General features: G+C 43.7%; 1 protein-coding gene across 3 annotated transcripts in view; it reads left to right on the top strand.

The window, feature by feature from the left end:
* Window positions 1-15,292, top strand: part of LOC147903851 (sirohydrochlorin ferrochelatase, chloroplastic-like) — a 30,418-nt gene extending 15,126 nt beyond the window's left edge. For 2 of the 3 annotated variants that reach the window (XM_087372599.1, XM_087372598.1), the window contains one exon: window positions 14,867-15,292. In XM_087372599.1, the coding sequence (XP_087228725.1) occupies window positions 14,867-14,989 (123 nt within the window). In that variant the 3' untranslated portion in view covers window positions 14,990-15,292. Of the gene's footprint in view, window positions 1-14,557; window positions 14,657-14,866 lie in introns of all 3 variants that reach the window. The other variant, XM_087372600.1, reaches the window with a different exon arrangement.
* The last annotated feature ends 4,539 nt before the right edge of the window (window positions 15,293-19,831 follow it).

Below are 19,831 nucleotides of genomic sequence, written 5' to 3'. Positions count from 1 at the left end.
TACTATATTTAGAAATGTGCTAAGGAAGAGAAAGGAGACTGAAATAGCAGAGAACAAGGAGTATTTGTATTGCTTGAGTGTCTGTAGTATCTATAGTGTGTCATCCATACAATTGGGCCTCTCTTATATAGAGAGTGAAGAGTCACACATGAAAAGGTGTGTACTCCAAAGTGTATGTGCATGAAGAGGTGTGTACCCCTTGTGAAGGGTGTGACCCTTGATGAGAGGGTACATTACAATAGAAGTGTATCTTCCATAGAATGTCTCTTGTGAAGGGTTGTGCCTCATAGGAAGTGTCCCGTCGAAAGGGCATACCCTTCCACAAGTGTCCATTCATCAAACCATCCATAAGTCTAGATATAGAGAAAGGAATACGTCACAGATCGTGACAGAGGCAATCTGTGAGATGTCGCTAGAAAGCCGGGCGGTGCTGTCTGCAAGTGGGTGCGTACACGCTCAAGACACCAATCTAAGCCTCTCCCACCTGAAGGCCCATCGAAATTGCGCGGCTCGGAATGAGCTCGCCATGCGCAAAAATGTCTAGGCTACCGCTTGGGATACTGAGATGTAGACCCCGCCGCTCTTGCCAACTGCTGGGGACCAAATCTCTGGGCCCCTCCCAAGGAGAATACGGTGACAGCGTGTGATGTTTGTTGCGGAAAACATGTGCTCTTGAATCAAGAGAAAGTCAACTGGTCCACCTACTAGAGCCCGCTGTAGTTCCTGACGGAGAATCAGGTACTGCAGCTAATTGCACGCATGGTCATGAAGGCCATGCATACTCATCACAGTCAAACTCATGGGGAAGGGTTGGCAATGAACAAGGCTCACCTGTGCGTGGGAGCTTGCTCTAAGAAACCTGACTTCAACGACTTTGCCAGAGGTTTGGAGGGAGAGTAACCTGTGTCCGTGCATCGACGGCAGTACTGCATGAAGGAGACATCTATGCCGAAGAGGTGAGTGCACTGCTGAAGGGTCCGGCAAGAACCGTCTCCCGGATCATTGCTATAGCTAGGCCTGACCCTAGCTTCGCTGGAGAGAAGCCAAGCTGGAAGTACGCAGAACCTCCGTGAGCGAGCCAGAGGTCCATGCCCTGAGGTCCCATCCACTCATCCATCATTTGGTATATCTGATGCTCCATCATCGCGCCGAAGAGCTCTGGTGTCTACTTCTCCACCTCTGTGGAAGTTAAATGGAGGATCTGAACCAGGTGGGTGTGCAATCCTACCGCACTGATGCCCCCTTTACGGGGCTGTAGGACCAAAATGGTCAACTCCAATGGCATGGGGTAAGAATCCGGAATCTCCAAATAGTTCCAATGCCCCAACCACCAGAACTCACGCGGCAGCGGCCTCCCAGCACGCATGCAAAGGCCCAACTCATCATCGTGACCCCACTTCCCAGAACTATGGGAAGAAGAAGCTGAGTCATGGCTGCCTAGAGGGCTGACCTACTGCTGAGGTGTAACTGGCCTTCAGTTTCCTAAAGGGCAGTAGACCCTAATTATCATTACATATTCATTATTCACAGCCACATTGCATCATTTCCAGCCACTTAACTTTAAACAATACCACTTAGTAACAATTTGAGAAATAACTGGATGGAGGCTAGAGTGCCCCTGCTCAATGAAACCAAGTACAAGACACCACACTAGCCCCAAACACTTGGCGCCCCTTCCGGTATTTATTTATTTTTTAGGAATGAAATTTGTACATACAACAAGGGCTCACCCTTGTGCTCTGCCCCACACGCAATTCCACTGTCCAAGCCAAACTTTGGCTACAGCCTGCATTCCATCCTAGTGCACATAGTAGTGCCCAAGTGCCAAGGCAAGGCTGTTGGGCTTGTTTGCATGTTTCATGCCCTCATGGGATAGTAGAATTGATCAAAGGTTCGAGATATGTCGCATGGTAACTATGATTGGCTAATTCAGTGAAAGCACATGGATGATTACCCATTGGTCAAGAAGAACGTAAACTCCATGGTCTTCAAGTGACACGACTACAATAGACGGTTTCTGAGGCGGCATCACCCGTGCGCATGGCTACTACAAAGTTGGAGAGCTACGATGCAGTCGGTCCTTTTGTCCAAGCTCTCACGATGAGAGTCGGTCGTGGAGTCTTTAGATTGAGTCGCTAGTCTTCTAGGGCAGATAGATTGAGAAGTCTTGTAATAGAGCAACTGCTCTGTGTTCTAGGGTCCAGACTCCATAGTCGACGTCATATTTTGTAACTCAGCGACAAGCCGTGTAGGGATGAGCTGTTGTTTGACAGTTTGAGTCGATTGCATCCTTGGAGTAATACAATAGTCTTTTGAATTCAGTTATTGTGGGCATTTGTGATTTCATTAAAGCCTTCATTTCGTTTTAGAGCGGGTTAGAGAGTTGTTTGTGAGTTGGTCTGAGACTTAGAGCTTAGCATGCATGTTGAAACGATCCGTCACTAAGTTGTTTGTTTTTCCACAAGGAGTAAGGTGACCGAGGAGTAAGAGTATTCGAAGGAGAAGATCTACTCTAGATATTTTAGCAGAGGCTTGTTTTCAAGACCGGTTGGGTATCGTTGCACAAGTCTATGGAGTCGGTGAAAAAGACTAATCCTGAGGCTTTGATTGTGAGATTTAACGGGAGGAACTTGGCAAGATGGCAACTCTCCACCAAGCTATGGTACATGCAGAAGGGTTTATGGGACGAGGTGTCTGGCACAGAGAAGGAGCCAAGTTATGGAGAAGCGAAGAAACGAGCTTGGAGGAAGCAGAGTGACAAAGCCATGGGCATGATGGGTCGTGCTCTGGGAGAGGACTATTTCCACCACCTTGAAATGTCAAAGTCTGCTGTAGCGAATTGGGTAATACTTGAGGCACTATTCAGGTTAAGATGCGTCATTCTAGATCCAATTTGAAACAACAGTTATATGATCTATGAATGGATGATAGTGAGGATCTCGCCACCTTTTTAAACCGTATGCAGTCCGTGTTGAAGCAGCTCCAAGATTTTGGATCAAAGACAGAAGACGAAAACTAGACGGTAATTCTTTTGAAAAGCCTCCCCTCTAAATATTCTGAGACTGCACGCATCCTACGTCTAGATGACGAGGCGGATTTTATCGACTATGTAGGACTTCTTATGGTTGAGGAAAAGCATGAAGAGGATACATTCACTGGAGGTCATATGCAGTGAAAGATAGATGAGTTCAAACCAAAGATAAGCGTGCTCGCTACTATTGTGGAAAGCTTGGCCATATAGAGAGATTTTGCAATAAAAAACAAAAGGATGAGGAGGCGAGACGAAGACAAGTGAGCACTGCTTGTGCTACTGAAGGACATCCACGACAAGATGAAGTGGCGCGCTTTATCTCTGATGACCTGCTTGATCAGGATTGGGCTTTCTAAAGCCAAGCTATACCTTTGTGATGGATATGGTGAGTTGTTTGGCTATGATGCCAGTGTCTAGCTACAATGCCAGACAATTTTCTCTTAGGCTATGATGCCTAGAAATCTCTTACCTTAGTTCGATTGTTTGGCTCCCATTTTAGTCGTGGGAGGGTGTGTTGGGTTTGTTTGCATGGTTCACGCCCTCATGGGATAGTAGAATTGATCAAAGGTTCGAGATACGTCGCATGGTAACTATGATTGGCTAATTCAGTGAATAAAGCACATGGATGATTACGCATTGGTCAAGAAGAACGTAAACTGCATGGTCTTCACGTGGCGCGACTACAACAGACGGTTTTGAGGCGGCATCACCCGTGTGCATGGGTACTACAAAGTTGGAGAGCTACGATGCAGTCGGTCCTTTTGTCCAAGCTCTCATGATGAGAGTCGGTCATGGAGTCTTTAGATTGAGTCGCTAGTCTTCTAAGGCAGATAGATTGAGAAGTCTTGTAATAGAGCAGCTGCTCTGTGTTCTAGGGTCCATAGTCGTCGTCATATTTTGTAACTCAGTGACAAGCCCCATAGGGATGAGTTGTTGTTTGACAGTTTGAGTTGATTGCATCCTTGGAGTAATACAATAGTCTTTTGAATTCAGTTATTGTGAAGATCATATTGTGCATCTGTGATTTCATTAAAGCCTTCAAAGGCTAAGGCATTCACCATTGTCCATGACCAACTGTAAAGGTGTCCAAGCATTCCACAAAGCATCCAACTTGCTCAACAGGTCTGGCAAACCCACAACCCACTGACCAACCTATCAGGGTGACCAAGCATCAACACAGATCTCAAACTGAACAAGTGACCTCAATACAGGAAGAAAATCCACACACTACCCCTTTGACTCCAATTTGGTTACTCCCTCTGTGATTGGGTGCCTATTCATTGCATGAATGGCCAAGAGGGGCTTCCAACAACAAATGGAGCAACAACAAGCTTCCCAAATTGACCAAATGCAATCAACATGAAAGGGATAGTGACAAGAGAACTCAAACCAGCTTCGAACGACTTCTATCCAGCTCCAGATCAGCTCCAAGGAACTCCAATCCAGTCCAGAACACCTCCACGGGCAGCAGACCCATCAAGCAAGAGGTAGCAGGAGGAAATGGCAGCTTGGAGAGGGAAAGGAAGAGAGAAACAATGGGCTGGAATCAGAGAGAGAAAGAGAGTAGAAGGATCACAGGCAGGAGAGGAGGAAGAGATCAATGCAGTCTGCAAGATCCGCCTAGGGAAGCGTGAACCTTGAACAATGAGCAAAAAGCAGCTGTACATCAGCCTCGAAATCAGTGCCAATCTACCTTGGGAGGCATGCAATCGTCCGTACAAGCAGCCTAGGGATGCGTGCCTCTTCCATACAGCCAGTCAACAGGAAACTAATCCGTACAGCAGCAAAGAGGATTTCGTACAGTCCGCCTTTGATTTCGTACAGCAGCCCGTACAGCAGTAAGTAATGCTTCCGTACAGCCGTACGGAAGCCTTGGGAAGTGAACCTTAGAGACAAAAGAGGAGAAAATGACCTCGAGGTGCGTGAGAAACGTCGTCAAAAATCCCGTACCTTTTGCCTTGGAAGGAGATGAAGAGGGTAGGTGTGCATGAGGGGCTGCCATGTGGCCCCCGCATTAATGCTCTAACCTACCAAAACCAATGAAACATTGGTTTGCCCCACACTTAAATCCTAACCCTTCTAACCAATGAAACATTGGTTTCTCTTGGGCCTAACCTTTAGACCCCTCTAAACCTTGCCTTGCCCCTAGCATGTAGGCCTAGTGTGTGTAGGGACTTTTGGGAAGTGTCGCTTTCCCTGGGCTAGTCCCCTAAGCCAAAGTTAGTCACGGTTCATAAATTCACGTCCCCGTGACATGAGGAGAGGTCAACGGGGGAGCCTTTGCCTTGCCCATGCTCGCGGAAGCAGGGTTAGTTGAGCCTGGCGAGGTGCTCGAGGAAGCGGCAGGCAAGGCTGCAGCTAACTGAGGGGAAGGGGAGAGGGCTGGAAGGGAAGGGTGGGTAATCACCAGAAAAGGAGCATGCCGAGGCAACGAGGGTGGGGGAGGCACGGGAGGGGGCCGCGGAGAGGAGGCTGGTTGGTCCACAGGAGGGGAAGAAGAAGGCTGTGTGGAGTCTGCTACTGTCTTCGGGGAAGGGTAATGTGGTGGAGGCGCCTGTGTCCTCAGAGGCTCCTCCTCCAAGATCGTAGGGGGGTGGGCCAGAGAGGCTGTGGGCACTGGTACTCTGAGAGTCTTTGGCGTCGGCTCTGGCTGCGGTGGGGTTTTTTGCGGTGAACGGGAAGTCTCTCCTCCAGAGGGACCTGAGGGATGTCCTAAGGTCGATGTCTCCCTCTCCGGATCACTGATACCTGTGGGCCTCCAATCGGATCTCCCTGTGACTGTGTAGTTGTTTGTGCTCGCCACTTACGGTTGGCGTGATGTCATTGATTCTTTTTGACCTACTTGCTCCTCTTTTTTTTCCCCACCTTAGTCCATCTATCCTCTGAAGGCTCTACCTAGGGGGTTTGCGACTCTGGCTGATATCTCTGAGACTTCTACTGCGTTCGCCTAGGTGGCCTACGAGTCCCCTCTCCGCAATCGACATCTCTGCTGTTATATCACACATCAAAGTCAACCAAACTCAATTTTCAGTAGACCAGAAGTCTGAACGCACCGGACTGGAACCTGAGTCACCCTCCTTCTTGCAAGGGCATTGTCCTCCAATCGTGGAAGTCGATTCCCAAGAGCTTCTGAATCAGGGTCGTCTTTCAGGAAGGTCCCTGCCTTTAGGCTCCCACACCTGTGAGCCTCCTACTTGGGCTCTGATACCATGTTAGAAATGACCCAACAGAGGGTACACATAGTGGAAGACTGTAAACTACTCGATGCTTTCTATCAATTCAGACAACGGATTTTGCAGAGGCGTTTGAATGAAATGATTGCGAGTTGCCAAACACATATACTTGAACTTAAGAGATTGCAATTAAGCTGGAATTAAGATTTATACAGCTTAAACACAAAGTGACATCATTGGAAATCGCAATATGATTGAGGGGCCAAGACCGCCCCCCCCCCCCCCCCCCCCCCCCTTATCCAGGAGATATACAAGACCTGTTGGTAAACTAAAAGGAAAGAGTAGAGTGGACACAAATTCAAAATACTTGCATTTTTGGAATGAAGAAGAGTGAGGTCCTTGAAAATGGAGATATACAAGACCTGTTGGTAAACTGAAAGGAAAGAGTAGAGTGGACACAAATTCAAAATACTTGCATTTTTTGACTTTATTCTTGAAAATGGAGATATACAAGACCTGTTGGTAAACTGAAAGGAAAGAGTAGAGTGGACACAAATTCAAAATACTTGCATTTTTGGAATGAAGAAGAGTGAGGTCCTTATGTAGGCACCTCTTACATGCTCACTGACATCACTGATGACTTCAGAGCTCCACAATCATCTCCTCAATCTGCTCCTAGATTCTCTCAATCATCCTATGTGGCTTTCCACCACCTAACTGTGCTTATGGGCACCTAACTGTGCCTCTAGCACTCACACATAGAAACCAAGGTGTGCCTGAGGCATACACCTTGAGATATCCTAACAAACCCCCCCTCAAGGGAATGCCTCAGGCTATGTCAAGGATACAGCTAGCACAAGGTGTCTCGTGCCATCTCATGGTGGTCATGGATCTATCAATGGCTAGGATCTCAAGCTAGCATGGGTTCCCATGGGTGTAAGGTAAACAAAAGGGATACAAAAAGACCTTCCAATGGTTATCTCCCCTACATGTACATGCACATAATGTCTGCAGGAGGTACCATGGAGCAAAACACATACACATGGCCTACATCATAAGGTGACCAGAGGTCTTTACAAAACACACAAAACACAATAGTTTATTTCATTCATTTTGGAGGACTATCCAGGCTGAGTACCTTGACTCAACATAAAAAGAGAGATCTGGAGCATACATAGAGATGATTTAAAATGCATAATCTTCAAAGGATGCCTCATCTTGTGGAGGCACATCAACGGAAAGTAGATTGGCATTTTCTGTCTTTGCTTTGGCTCTGCAAAACTTCTCATGATGATTGTTTTTGCCACAGTGTTTGCATGGATTGATTTTGAAGCAGTCCTTTGAAAGGTGATTTGTCTTTCCACAATGATTGCAAGGTGTAAACTTGCCCTTCTGGATTTTTACAGCATAAATTGTGTCATTGCCTTTCTTGAGCTCCATGTGCCTTTCTTCTTCTTGGAGAGCAGAGATAATACCTTCAAGATTAGGATTAGGAAGATTTTTCAAAGTGGTAACAATATGATCATAATCTTCAGGCATACTCTTAAGTAACACTGCCATAGCATCATCTGTAGTGATAGGAGAGTTAATAGAAGCAAGTTGAGTCATAAGACTCCGCATGTAATTGACATGTGCTGCCAAAGGAGTGCCACTAACCATCTTCAAAGAAAGAGATTTTAAGTGATAATTTAGAGATGTGAGAGCTAGCACCAAAAATCATGTCAAGCTTCTGCCAAGCTTTTGAAGGAGACTTTAAGTCAGAGATATGATGAATATAATCATCTCCTAAAGCAAGAGCAATGATACCATATGCTTTCTCCTCTCTAGCGGGATCCCTTGCCGGGTGTGTCGGAGCTGAGGATTCTCCAGCATTGGAGGCTGTAGAAGAAGTTGAAGTCGGTTTGACAAGTCCCCAGAGGTTTTCCCTCATCAATGCAAATTTCACCTTCATCTGCCATGTGTGGAAGCCCTTTCCATTGAACTTATCTATATTGAATATGGTAGCCATGAGAGGGTCTAACCCAGGTATTGGGCAGTGTCTTCTCTCTTACAAGGCTAGAATAACAACTGAAAGGCTTCCAAATATAAGCATTTAATGTAGCAAAGACTAGTGACCAAAATTCAATCAATGATGCTTTTTCTTACATGCTTCATAGAGGTGGCTAAAATGAAAGCTTTTCAATCAAAACCAGGTATAGCAACTCAAAGCAAAGCTGAAGCCACAGTTGTACTGATGTTATTGAAAGCTTCAAAAAACCATAAATGCTAGAATAGCATCTTATGTAGCATCATCTTCAAAAACTTGTCAAAACTGTCAAAATCAAAAGACTGAACTTGGAGGGCTTGTATCTCACTCTTCAGAGCAAAGGAAAAGGGGGTTTCTGAGGCAAAAGAGAGCTTATATACCACAGAAGGTCCACTGAGGAGAAAAGGCGAAAAAACGCGTCAGGGCGCCATAGCTTGTCTCTCCATTTTCGACTGGTTTTTCTCTGTTTTCAGCTTGAATATGCAGCCATTGCTGCTCAGATTTCAGCACAGGATAGCTCTAGGTATGGACAAGCTCCCTCTGAAAGGAATTAGAGAAGCATGGAGCATGCTGAGAGAAAACACAGGAAGAAGGGTTGACGAACTGCGTGAAATGGCGACGAGCAGAAGCGAAGGTTCCTTGCAGCCAGGGATTCACCCCTTCGAGGTGGATCTCCAGCAGGAAGGGCGTGGAGAATGGCAGAGAAACGGAGGAGAACAAGCTTAAGCAAATTTTGGGAAGAAGAGGAAGAGATGGTGAAGAAGAAGATGGAGAAGAAGATGATGATGTGGCAGAAATGGATCAAGGGGGATCAAATGGCTCTGATACCATGTTGGTAAACTGAAAGGAAAGAGTAGAGTGGACACAAATTCAGAATACTTGCATTTTTGGAATGAAGAAGAGTGAGGTCCTTATGTAGGCACCTCTTACATGCTCACTGACATCATTGATGACTTCAGAGCTCCACAATCATCTCCTCAATCTACTCCTAGATTCTCTCAATCATCCTATGTGGCTTTCCACCACCTAACTGTGCTTATGGGCACCTAACTGTGCCTCTAGCACTCACACATAGAAACCAAGGTGTGCCTGAGGCATACACCTTGAGATATCCCAACAAGACCAAGGTGCAATGCACCTTCCAAACTGATGAACTTAGTGAAAGCCTAGGACCTAGATACAAGACTCAAGAGCATATGTACAAGGTAGACAACAGAAAGGAGGACTCCAAGCTTAGGTTTCAACTCTTGGCTTGCCCAATCCACAAGGAAGAAGCTTGCAAGAATCACCACTTACATCCAACATTAGAGGCAAGCACTAGTTTCTAGAAAGATAGTAGAAACAACATGAAATAGTGCTGTAAATGAGATAAACTTGACTATACAAACTCCCTTCGTGACTTGACCCTTTTGTAGATGAAGTCCTTGATGCCTCTGAAGCTACCTTGGGTGAGGAGAGTGTGGAAATAGGTCTGGAATGAGAACAGCTTAGAAAAACAACTTGTAGGCTAGAGAGAGAAAGACTTTATGGAGTGATAGCTGTAGAGAGAGAGAGCCAATGCTGATCCCAAGGGAGGGGATGTAAGAGAGGAGCTGCTGCTGTTCCAGAGGTGCAGAGAAAGGCAGATTTCTGCACGGGGAAGGGGCTGGAACAGTAGAGAGAGAAAGACTGCAGTAGGAGAGAGAAAGGGGCTGTGGCTGCTCCAGGCTAGGAGGAGAGAGGATGCTGCTGCTGTTCTAGAAGAGCTGAGAGGGGGCATATTTTTGGAGAGGAGGGGCTGGAACTGTACAGAGAGAGTGTGCTGCTATAGAGAGAGAAAGTGTTGCTGAGGTGAGAGATTGGTCTGGGGAGAAGCTGGCTGCACCCAAGGAGCCAGAGAGGTTCTGCTGCATCAACCAAAAGGAGGGAGAAGAAAAGTGACGAATTTTCATGTAGGGAATGAAGCAGAGAGGCCTTCTTTTATAGGTTCATCCCCCCCCGCCCCAAGGCCCAGACTGGAAGGTGGACACTTGTCCCAGATTTTTGGTGGGCTGCAGTCCCAAAGAGGACAGCCCACAACCTGCCCCAGATCTACCAGATTTGGGACCAGACACTTGGCCTGCATGTCCTGCCACCTGCCATGCATGCTGCCACATGTGTGGGACAGGTGGACTGACCTGCCAGCTCAGATTCCATGTGGCAGTCTGCCACGTGTCACTCCCAAAACCCTAAAGTTTTAAAGTTGTTAGAATCGCACCCACGGGTTCCTAACAGCTTGGACTATCTACTAACGTACTCTAAGGTCATAATTGAGCCATAATTTGTTTGTGGTCTTATCTTGTATCTCCATTACTCTTGGCATGCTGCCAGGCCCACACCCAAAGCTCAGGGAACATTCTCTTGAATGGTTCCTAGGTCAGTATGCAATCTGTGCATTTGATTGGTCCCATGTTTGGGTACTCAGGTGGGGTGTGTTTTCCAGATGTCCCTCTCAAAGAGAGGCAGGCCATCACTCTTGTGGGTCACTAATGCCCATAACCCCAAGCAAGGGGGTCCACTCTCAAATGCTACACCTAGTCCCCATTGACCGTAACTGAACAGTAGGAAAACATTTCATTTCTTAATAAGCATACTATTGAAAAACAAAAAGAAATATTACCAAGCAAGTGGATACATGTTGTTGAAGCAGGATGACAAAGACTGATAGTAATGCCCAGGTGCTCACACAGTGTGCGTGTGGGGTGTGGAATCACATACTTCTTAACTTAATGTGCAAAGATGTGCAAGCCAATAAATAGACAATGCTCAGAAACAAATATAGAAGCAACTCTTTATATTTCTGTCCGTCCACAAAGTAGGACAGGATACAATACCAAAAGGTTCTCCTACTAGATGTCAAGCACTTCTAGATCTCTGAGCTCGCGTGCTCCACCTCAAGCAAATGTAGACTCTTTGTCTATAGTGATCCAGTCCACCTTACTGCCTGTCAATCAGCCTAGGTGGGCAGCACCTTGCTGAGCTAAGTCTGCAACTCTCCAGCCTCTATGTCCTCCTGGATGTAGGCTCATAGGCTGCTGGTCTGCTGCTCCTGCTCCCTGAAGTGCTGCCCCGGATGATATGAAATGAGGGCATGGAAGCCCTCCTTTTATAGGGCACAAGGCCCCCTTGAATGGACCGACCAGCCAGCCTCATCCTGGCTGACCAGACTGGCCGACCAGTCTGCTTGCTGGCCAACCTAGTTGGCTGGTCCAACCAGCCCTATATAAGGGCCCTAGCCAGGCCCTTTTGGGCTGCTGCTAGGCTGCCCTTTTGTTGCTGCTGGAGACCCTGTTGCAGGTTGCATACCTGCCCATAGACCCCCACCATGCAGCCGTACAGGTGCGCACCATGTTCAGGACCTGCTGCAGGCACTAACCCTGCGCACAAGCCTGCTCAAGCAGGTCGCCATGCTGCGCCTCCAATTGCGCCCTGTTTCGCCATTGTACAGCCTCTGCCAGGCCTTCCTTTGCATGTGGATTCCATAGCTTTGTGCTGCCCATGTGGCAGCCCCATTCTCTCCAGGTCTACCTCCCCCATGCTCTCCTCATATGGGGGCTTATAGATGGGAAGGTGACCATTCGAACTCAAGGCAGCAAAGTCGGCCTTTTTCGGGCCACGATTGCCCTATAAATTGGACAAAAATATATTGTTTTGGTGGATTCTATATCTTGCTTGGTTCACTGTGTATTTGCTAGTCTGCACAGCGCACCTATGTAAAGCACATTAAGTAAAGAAGTTTGTGATTCCACCCACACACACACACTGTGTGAGCTCCTGGGCTATTCTATCAGTCTTCCGCTGCGCATACCCTCTGATGGTTTCCTTGAACCTTTCTTTGGGAACTTTTCACGGCTGTGCTTTCCCATGATACATCCTTTGCAAATTATTTTCTTTGCCGAAGATGAAGCAGGCCATTCGCAGAACCTTTTCTATTCATGACTAGGCTTTGCACGTTCAAGTGGCCAAACCTTTCATGCCACCGGGATTTCTTTTTTGTACGATTGAGAGATGTAGGCCTTTATAAAGGCCTTCTTTCTCAATTTCCTTGCCTATGATTTTGAAATCATCAGCCTTGTCTCAAATCAGACATTCCCTTTCATCAAATTCCACCTTCTTGTTCTGTGTAGTCATGGCACTAACAGAAGAAGGTTTTTCTTTAGACTTGGAACTCACAAAACATTATGTATGTTCCATATATCCTTATTCAGCATTCGTATTGGTATATTACCAATACCCTTGATTTGATAAAGTCTAAGAGTTTCCTTATTCTACATGGTCGTTATCGTTTTTCTCTACATGAGAGAGCCACTCCTTGTGTGGAGTGAATTGATTGGAGGCTCTAGAGTCAATAGCCCATGACTCATCACTAGGTTTAGACCCACGTTTAGTCATATCTGCCATTTTCTTTCGACACTTGGAAGCAAAGTAACCAGGCTTTCCACAGTAAAAGCAAGGTTGTTTCTTTTTCGTATCATTTTGATCATGATGAATGTTATTATCATGTTGACACTAAGAAGTAAGTTCTGCTTTGGTTTAGGGCTAAATTGGGGTTTTTGATTCTGTATTCTACTTTTATGTATCCTCCTGATTACTAACTTCCGGTTCTGTCTTTTGGCTTCCTCAGTGATGAGTAACTATATTTCTGATGTAAAGTGGAAGGATGCTTCTGGAAGAGAGCGTAGTGACAAAATTGTCCCACGAGTCTAGAAGACTGTTGAGAAGAAGATCAACTGCCTGTTGATTAGCATCTTCTCATAATGCATTGCTAGTTGATCTACAAGGTCTTTCGCATTGACTCTTCTCATCAAATTCTCTCTTGGACATTTTTCAGTCCCATCAATAATACCCCACATTTTTTGAGCTTTGAGAATATTCTCAAGCTTAAATTTTCGGATGGTATAGTTGGTTCCATCCAACCTTGGCACTCTCTGGAAGGGGAAATTCATTGGTTTGACTCATTTTGCCTTAACTAGTCTACCAAAAAATATGTGAGTGTGGGGTGTGGTTTAATAGGGCAGATTAATCATATGAAAATAACGACACCTAGCAGCTTTTTTAGCACTGCCCTCTTTGGAGGGCATGCTATAGCAACAGTTTAGGTTCCCGTTGAATTTGGGATGCTGGCGAGTCCTCTTGAGTTCTCTCAAGTTGTGTGGCATCCATGCAGCTGGCCTCCCCTATGCCCTTGATCTTCCTCCCTCCCTCTCCAATCCTCCCTCCCCCTTTGCCTCCTCCCTCCACCCTTGGCATGGCTCCTGCTGCTGCTGCCAGAGCTTTTCCGCACCATTTTCTCCCTGATGCCAAACGCCGTGATCCCGTGTCTACATTTCCTGAAGTAGTGGTGCGGAGGGATGCCAAGTGTGCTGATCTAACTGTTGTGGGAGCTTTCTCTTCCCAGCCCCTTGATGAATATGGCGACCAACGTGACTGGAGCATGCGCCTTCGACCTTGCGATGACCTCATGAGGCATGACATCGACCATGGTGACTGCGACGACGACCACAGATATCCTCCTTATGGGGCAGTGCTCGGGGGCACGTGCTGTGCCCTCTTGTAATTAAAGTACAACTGAACCAGATACCAAATAGAAATAAGGCTTAAGCCCTTCTATTTGAAGGCTTCAGCCCTTACCAGATACCAACTCATACCAAATAGAAATAAAGCTTAAGCCCTTACATCTATTTGAAGTTGGCTAGGAATGAGGACGCTCTGCCTCGAATCGAAGCTCGTGCTCTTAAAACAGGGCCCATGCAATACAATGAAAAAAATGTTTTTCTCTATAAATACAGAGGATAAACTCATCAATGAGCTAGGGTATGCAAATGCAAGAGGCTGCTTCCTGATGATGGAGCAGATACACAGAATCAGGTGTGTCTTCACGAGCCCTTAAAGCTAGGGAGGCTAGGGGAAAATATCTGATGGCAAGGCGCTAGGTGTCTTATGACTACTCAAGATGAACGAAACACCTTCAATGAGGCTTACCGTGACCTCAGTTACTGTTTTTTGCAGAAAAAACAGCCTTTCAAGGCCTGTAACGTTTTCCCTCCAAGTTCATTGATGAAAAAAGCGTGATTCTGTGGACAGAAACATTTCTGTCAGCTTCGATTTCTTGCGAGTCTTTCTGACAATCTTGTGCTTCAGTCTCTCTAAGTCTTCTTGATCTTCTCTTCAGTTGTATACACTGCCTTCTTCTGTGTTGCTGTGTGTGTAGCAGGTGATGATTCGTTTGTCATGATCTCCTACCACGTCAATCAGCTCCTGTGCAGGTCAATGCTGAAGATGTTGCTGCTCTGATTGTCTTTTGTGTAGGCCACGCTCTTGCAGAACACCCCCAACCAGTTCAAGTCATGTCTGATCTCGGTAGATGTAGCCCTTTGAGCAAGAGTCAAATACCAACGAAACACACAGGTAGAAACTCCTCGGGGTTGAGCTAGCAACTCACCTCCTATCTGAAGGCTCCCGAGCCCGAGGTCTAGACCACTCCACAAGACGCGTCTGCAAAGTATATCTGCACAGCTAACAGACAGAAGTGAAGCCTTGTTGAAATTTTAATGCAAGGCAGGAATTGTGTTTTTAAAGGCATGCTGATATGTTTTGTGATTGTGCATGATTTTGCAGAATGTTTTACAAGACCGAGTAAACCATTGTCTAAGCCAAGTGGCTGGGAAGATTTCGGAATGTGAGATGTGTGCGGGGACAGGTCGATGTAAAGTGCTTCAAACTTCTGACGGTTCACAGTAGAATGGATCTTTCTATATTCCAAAAGAGATCTGAAAGCATCTGGCAAAAAACATGTACCAAACTTATGGCATAGGGGTTTTGCATAGAAGCCATTGTGCAAGTTTATTATGTCTGTCTGTAACAAGTAGATGTGGGGGGATTTTAAAATAGGTTACTTTTTACAATATGGTGAAGGCAAATTTTGAAAAAGAGAGGCAAGTTTATTAATTGAGGAGACGCTTTCAATGATGACGTTATGGATGATATCTTGAGTCAGACCACCATTCAGGCTTGTTAGTTTGCTGGGGTTTGAATTTGCCTTGTACAGACAAAATAGTGTTATTTCGTTGATGATTAACATTCTAATCTTTCTCTATGCAATCATCTATTTTCTTTATGCTGCATTCAGATTCCCAGTGTCCAGGTGGGCCAAAAGAGTTGCAATTGCCAGGTCTTATGGGAGATGTTTCTACGTTGTTGAATATATTGCATTCTTTTGCATTTCCTTGACCTTGACTGTTCAAAGAACCTCTTTGCAGATTCTCCTCATTCTATCAACCATCTTTAAGATCATCTTTGATTGATATTTGACATGTTGTCAGAACTGTTTGATTGAATGTTGGTCTCTGCCTGAAGTTGGCTTGATTGAGTCCTCTTTTACAGTTGAAACTTCTCTCTTTGGGAGTTCTGTTGGCCTCTGGCTCTTTGGGATGTGTGGTCTCTTGCTAGAAAAGCTTCTTTATGATTCTTGCTTTTTTGGAGCCCCATCTATGGGTATGGTCTTGAATTACCATATTTTTTACACTCAGCACTAGATGTGGAAAAATGTCAACCTTAATGATTGATCCCTCTCTCCTAAGGTAAGCTTCTACAAGCAAAGCATTTATGGTCAAATTCTAAAACGTTGAAAATTCTCATATAGTCCAAAAATGGTATTTTATGCCACCCTCCCTCTTCCCATTTGGCATAAAGGGAACATTAACCTTTTGCCCTAATCTCAAAGTTTGAATCAGATTTGTAGGCAAATCCAGCTCTTCAATGTGCATTGCTGAAGTGGAACATGTGAGCGATTATTTTCTAAGTTACAACTCTTTTGTAAGTGCCAGTAACAGTTCTTTTTTCTGTACTCAAGGCATTAATATGCAAGCCATGGTGAACACTGCGACTTCATTTAGCAGGCTTGACTACAATAGTCATGGTAGCTAGAAGCTTAAAATGAAGAAGATCCTTGGTCTAAGGAAATTATGGGTTGTCAAGGACACAATTACATGACTAATTCTTATCTTGGATGATCAAGCTAAATGGGATGAGACGTTTGAGCAAGCCTTGTATATGGTCAAATTTGATATCAAAGATAAAATGATTCCCATTATCTTTGATAACAAGTGGAAAGTCTTTGAGGATCATTTGCAACCTCTTAAAAACAAGTCAATAACTCATTAGTGCCAACGGAAGACCTCAAAACAATCTTGGAGGCCATCTTGAAGCTATGACTATATGGTGCAGAATCCAAGTTGCTCTAAATGAGGTAGAGCCTATGTTGAGTTTGTAACTGCAAGAACGGTTTTCAAAAATTTGGTGATTCAATATATGAGTAATTAAATAAATTCAAGTGATATGTGTTTATTGCCAATGATTAATTATGTAAATTGAAAGAATAGGCTTTATACCAATGAAGAATAGCTGGAGTCACACAATAGTGCTTAGTATGTGTTGAACTTCACCCAATATCTTTTATCTATCATTTAAATGATTGGAAATAATCTTGATATGACCTTCAAAAACAAGGAATTATTCTTCATTTTGTAAAGAATAATATGTCGGAGTAAGATGCCATGCAAATGGAGATGAGATCCATTCATAAAAATGCCTTCCTCTAGGAAAAACATTGATAATACACCGTAAGGAAAAAATATTGTTGGCACAAAATGGGTCATTTGGATGGCATAGTGGAAAAGTATAAAGCCCAACTTGTAGCCAAGAGTTATGCATAGGAAGAGGGAATAGACTACAAGTAGACCTTTGCTTTGGTATCTAAAATGACTACCATCTAATGTGTCTTACCTGAGCTACACATGATAGGTGGCTAGAAATTATTAGATGGATGTGAAGACCACAATTTAAGGGGATCTCAAGCAAAAAGTCTATGTGTGTCAACCTCAAGGATTTTAGGTTCATGGACGAGCACAAGTTATGCAAGCTTAGGCATTGTCAGCCACCCTGTGCTTTGGTATTAGAGGTTTTTGTTGACCAAAGGGATTAACAACTATTGTTTTTTACAAAACAAATTATTTTGTTCATCCTGATACTTTATGTTGATGATATATTACTAATTATCAATGATAATGCAAAAATTTAGAAGTGGAAGGCATGATGTCTATCACATTTGTTATGACAAATTTGGGCATTTTGCACTATTGTTTGGGTATAGAGTTTTAGTAGTCTCATGTTCAAGTATCTATCTCCCAAAGAAAATAGTCCAAACATATTTCGCACAAGTCTAAGATGGGGAACTGATAGTAGCTACACCTTTGGAAAAGGGACTCAAACTCAATAAGCATAATCAAGCTAAAAGATTTGATAATACATTGTACATGCAATTGGTCAAGAGTCTTATTAGTTCGTGTAGTACAAGATTGAGCATTGCCTATGCAATTGAATTCCTTTCACAATTCACAAGACTTGCTTGTAGACAACAAGACCTCTAGATACAAGATTCTTAGAGATCTAGGGTTGGTTACCACCTAGCACAAAGGCAAATACTCCATAACATGATTTCTCTTTCCTATTATTGCTTGAGCGATAAGATGTTTCTTTTACCTATTGCACCTAACTTTTGGCATAAGCACCAAGATACTTCTTTTACCAACCTAATGTTTGAGCAATATTTTGGGCTATGACACAACCTCATTCTCAAATTAATAGATTTTTGTTATTTAAGCAGCAAGTTGTCTTTCATTCCAAGGTGTTGCTTGAACAACATGTTGCACACAACATAGTTTAGACCAACCTGTTAAATGGAATAGGTTGGGTGCAATACGATCTATTGCCCAAATCATTTTTTGAATTTGATTTGAGCAACATGTTGGTACAATACAACTATTGTCTCTAAATTTGTGGCATGCAACTCCTTGTTCAAGAAACACCTTGGACTGAAACATAACTTGTTACTTAAATCAACAAAATCTAGTGATTTAAGAAAGAGGTTCTACTACACCTAGCTTGAAGTAATTACTCAAGCAAAAGGTTACTTTGAGACAACATTTAACTCAAGCTTGGGTGCAAATTAACATGTCTCTTTTTTCAAAAATATAAATACTAGAGGAATATGTTTCAAGTGCGTTATTCAAATCAAAATAAGATTTCTAATTGATATATTTTCTAAAGGCATACAAATTGAAAATCTAGGTTCAGGGTTACAAGTGTGAGATTTTTTAGTCCATGGAAGAAACATCTTGTAACTTTTTTATCATTGTATTCCCTACTATAGAAGAGGGTTTACATGTTGTATATAGGAGCAATGAATTAGTGGACCTGATCCATCAAGTCGAAATGCAATATAAGGACCTAATGACTTTGAATGAGATTCAAAAGCCTAGGAAAACAAATTCTATGATCACTCCAAAGAAATGATGGTGTATCTTTACCTCCTATGTGTTGAATTGAGCAAAATCTTGAATTACTCTATTTAATTATTTATTAAAAACTCTACACAATATGTTTTCATACTTTCACCTATTGAATACTAAACAAAAGTGTTGAGGTGACTTTTGAAAAATTATAGGGAAGACCAACTGGAGACACCCCTAGGAAATTTTATTTAATAAAGGAGACAAAAGTAAAGAGAGGGGGCAAACCAAGATCTCTAGTAAGTCACTCTCACCTAGCAAGCTGAACCAAAGTTTTGATACCATCTAGAAACATACTCTAATGCCATACCAAATTGAGCACATAGTTCACACATCTACACACATAGTGAACACGGAGGAAAGAGAAATTAGCATACTGGCTATACAAATATACACTCTTTCAGCTACAAACAAAAGACAATATGATACAATATATGATGAACTCTAATGTGGGTTTCCCTAAGTCCATACGAACTATTCACACTTGAACTTAGGTCCCTTCTAGAGTTCTTCATATGTCTAACCATCTACCCCAAGTAAAAAACATACATACATATGTCCCACCGTATGTACATGGACGATGACTCTCCCAAAAAACCATACTACAACACTAATGATGATCATATTTGTTTGGCACTTACAATAATTTTTTTCTCTTATGAACTTGGAATGATGTAGTTGAATTTCAAAGGTTAAGCTTCGCATCTATATAGTCTCAATTGACTTTCTTGTAGAGTAGTTGTGGTATTTTTTACATTTTATAAAAAAAAATAGAATGTGGGTTTATATTCTAAAGTCAAGAAGATATACAAGGTTTTTACATCAATAAAAACAATAAAACAACTCCTTCCCCTACACGGGGGGAGATCGTACTGAGATCTAAGAGTCTGTCAACAACTGATCTAGGAGGTATTTCAGTTAGCTTCATCCTTTAGAACCACGTGGGATACCACCTTGATTACAATTGTGCCTCGAATGTGACAGTAAGGACATGGGTGTCATCATTTATGGCTTTCTCTGGCTGGTCTCTAAAGGGTCTGCATGAATTGCTCCCTCAACATGATTTCGTCGTGCACTTTAGCTGATACACTCGCTGAGTCAAGACACCAATATTTTTTATGAAGGTAGGCTTGGTGAAGGTTTCTATAGTTCAGCAGGGGTAGTTCTTTTCTGTGCTTGTGCATGCATGACACTTTGCATCGCTGGTCTCTCTTCAAGCACACTGGCAAGTATA

This window comes from Dipteris shenzhenensis, chromosome 3 (genome assembly GCF_047967505.1).
Source record: "Dipteris shenzhenensis isolate YYH24624 ecotype China chromosome 3, Dip_SZ_1.0, whole genome shotgun sequence".
Taxonomy (NCBI): domain Eukaryota; kingdom Viridiplantae; phylum Streptophyta; class Polypodiopsida; order Gleicheniales; family Dipteridaceae; genus Dipteris; species Dipteris shenzhenensis.
This window is presented reverse-complemented; position numbering and strand designations above follow the sequence as displayed.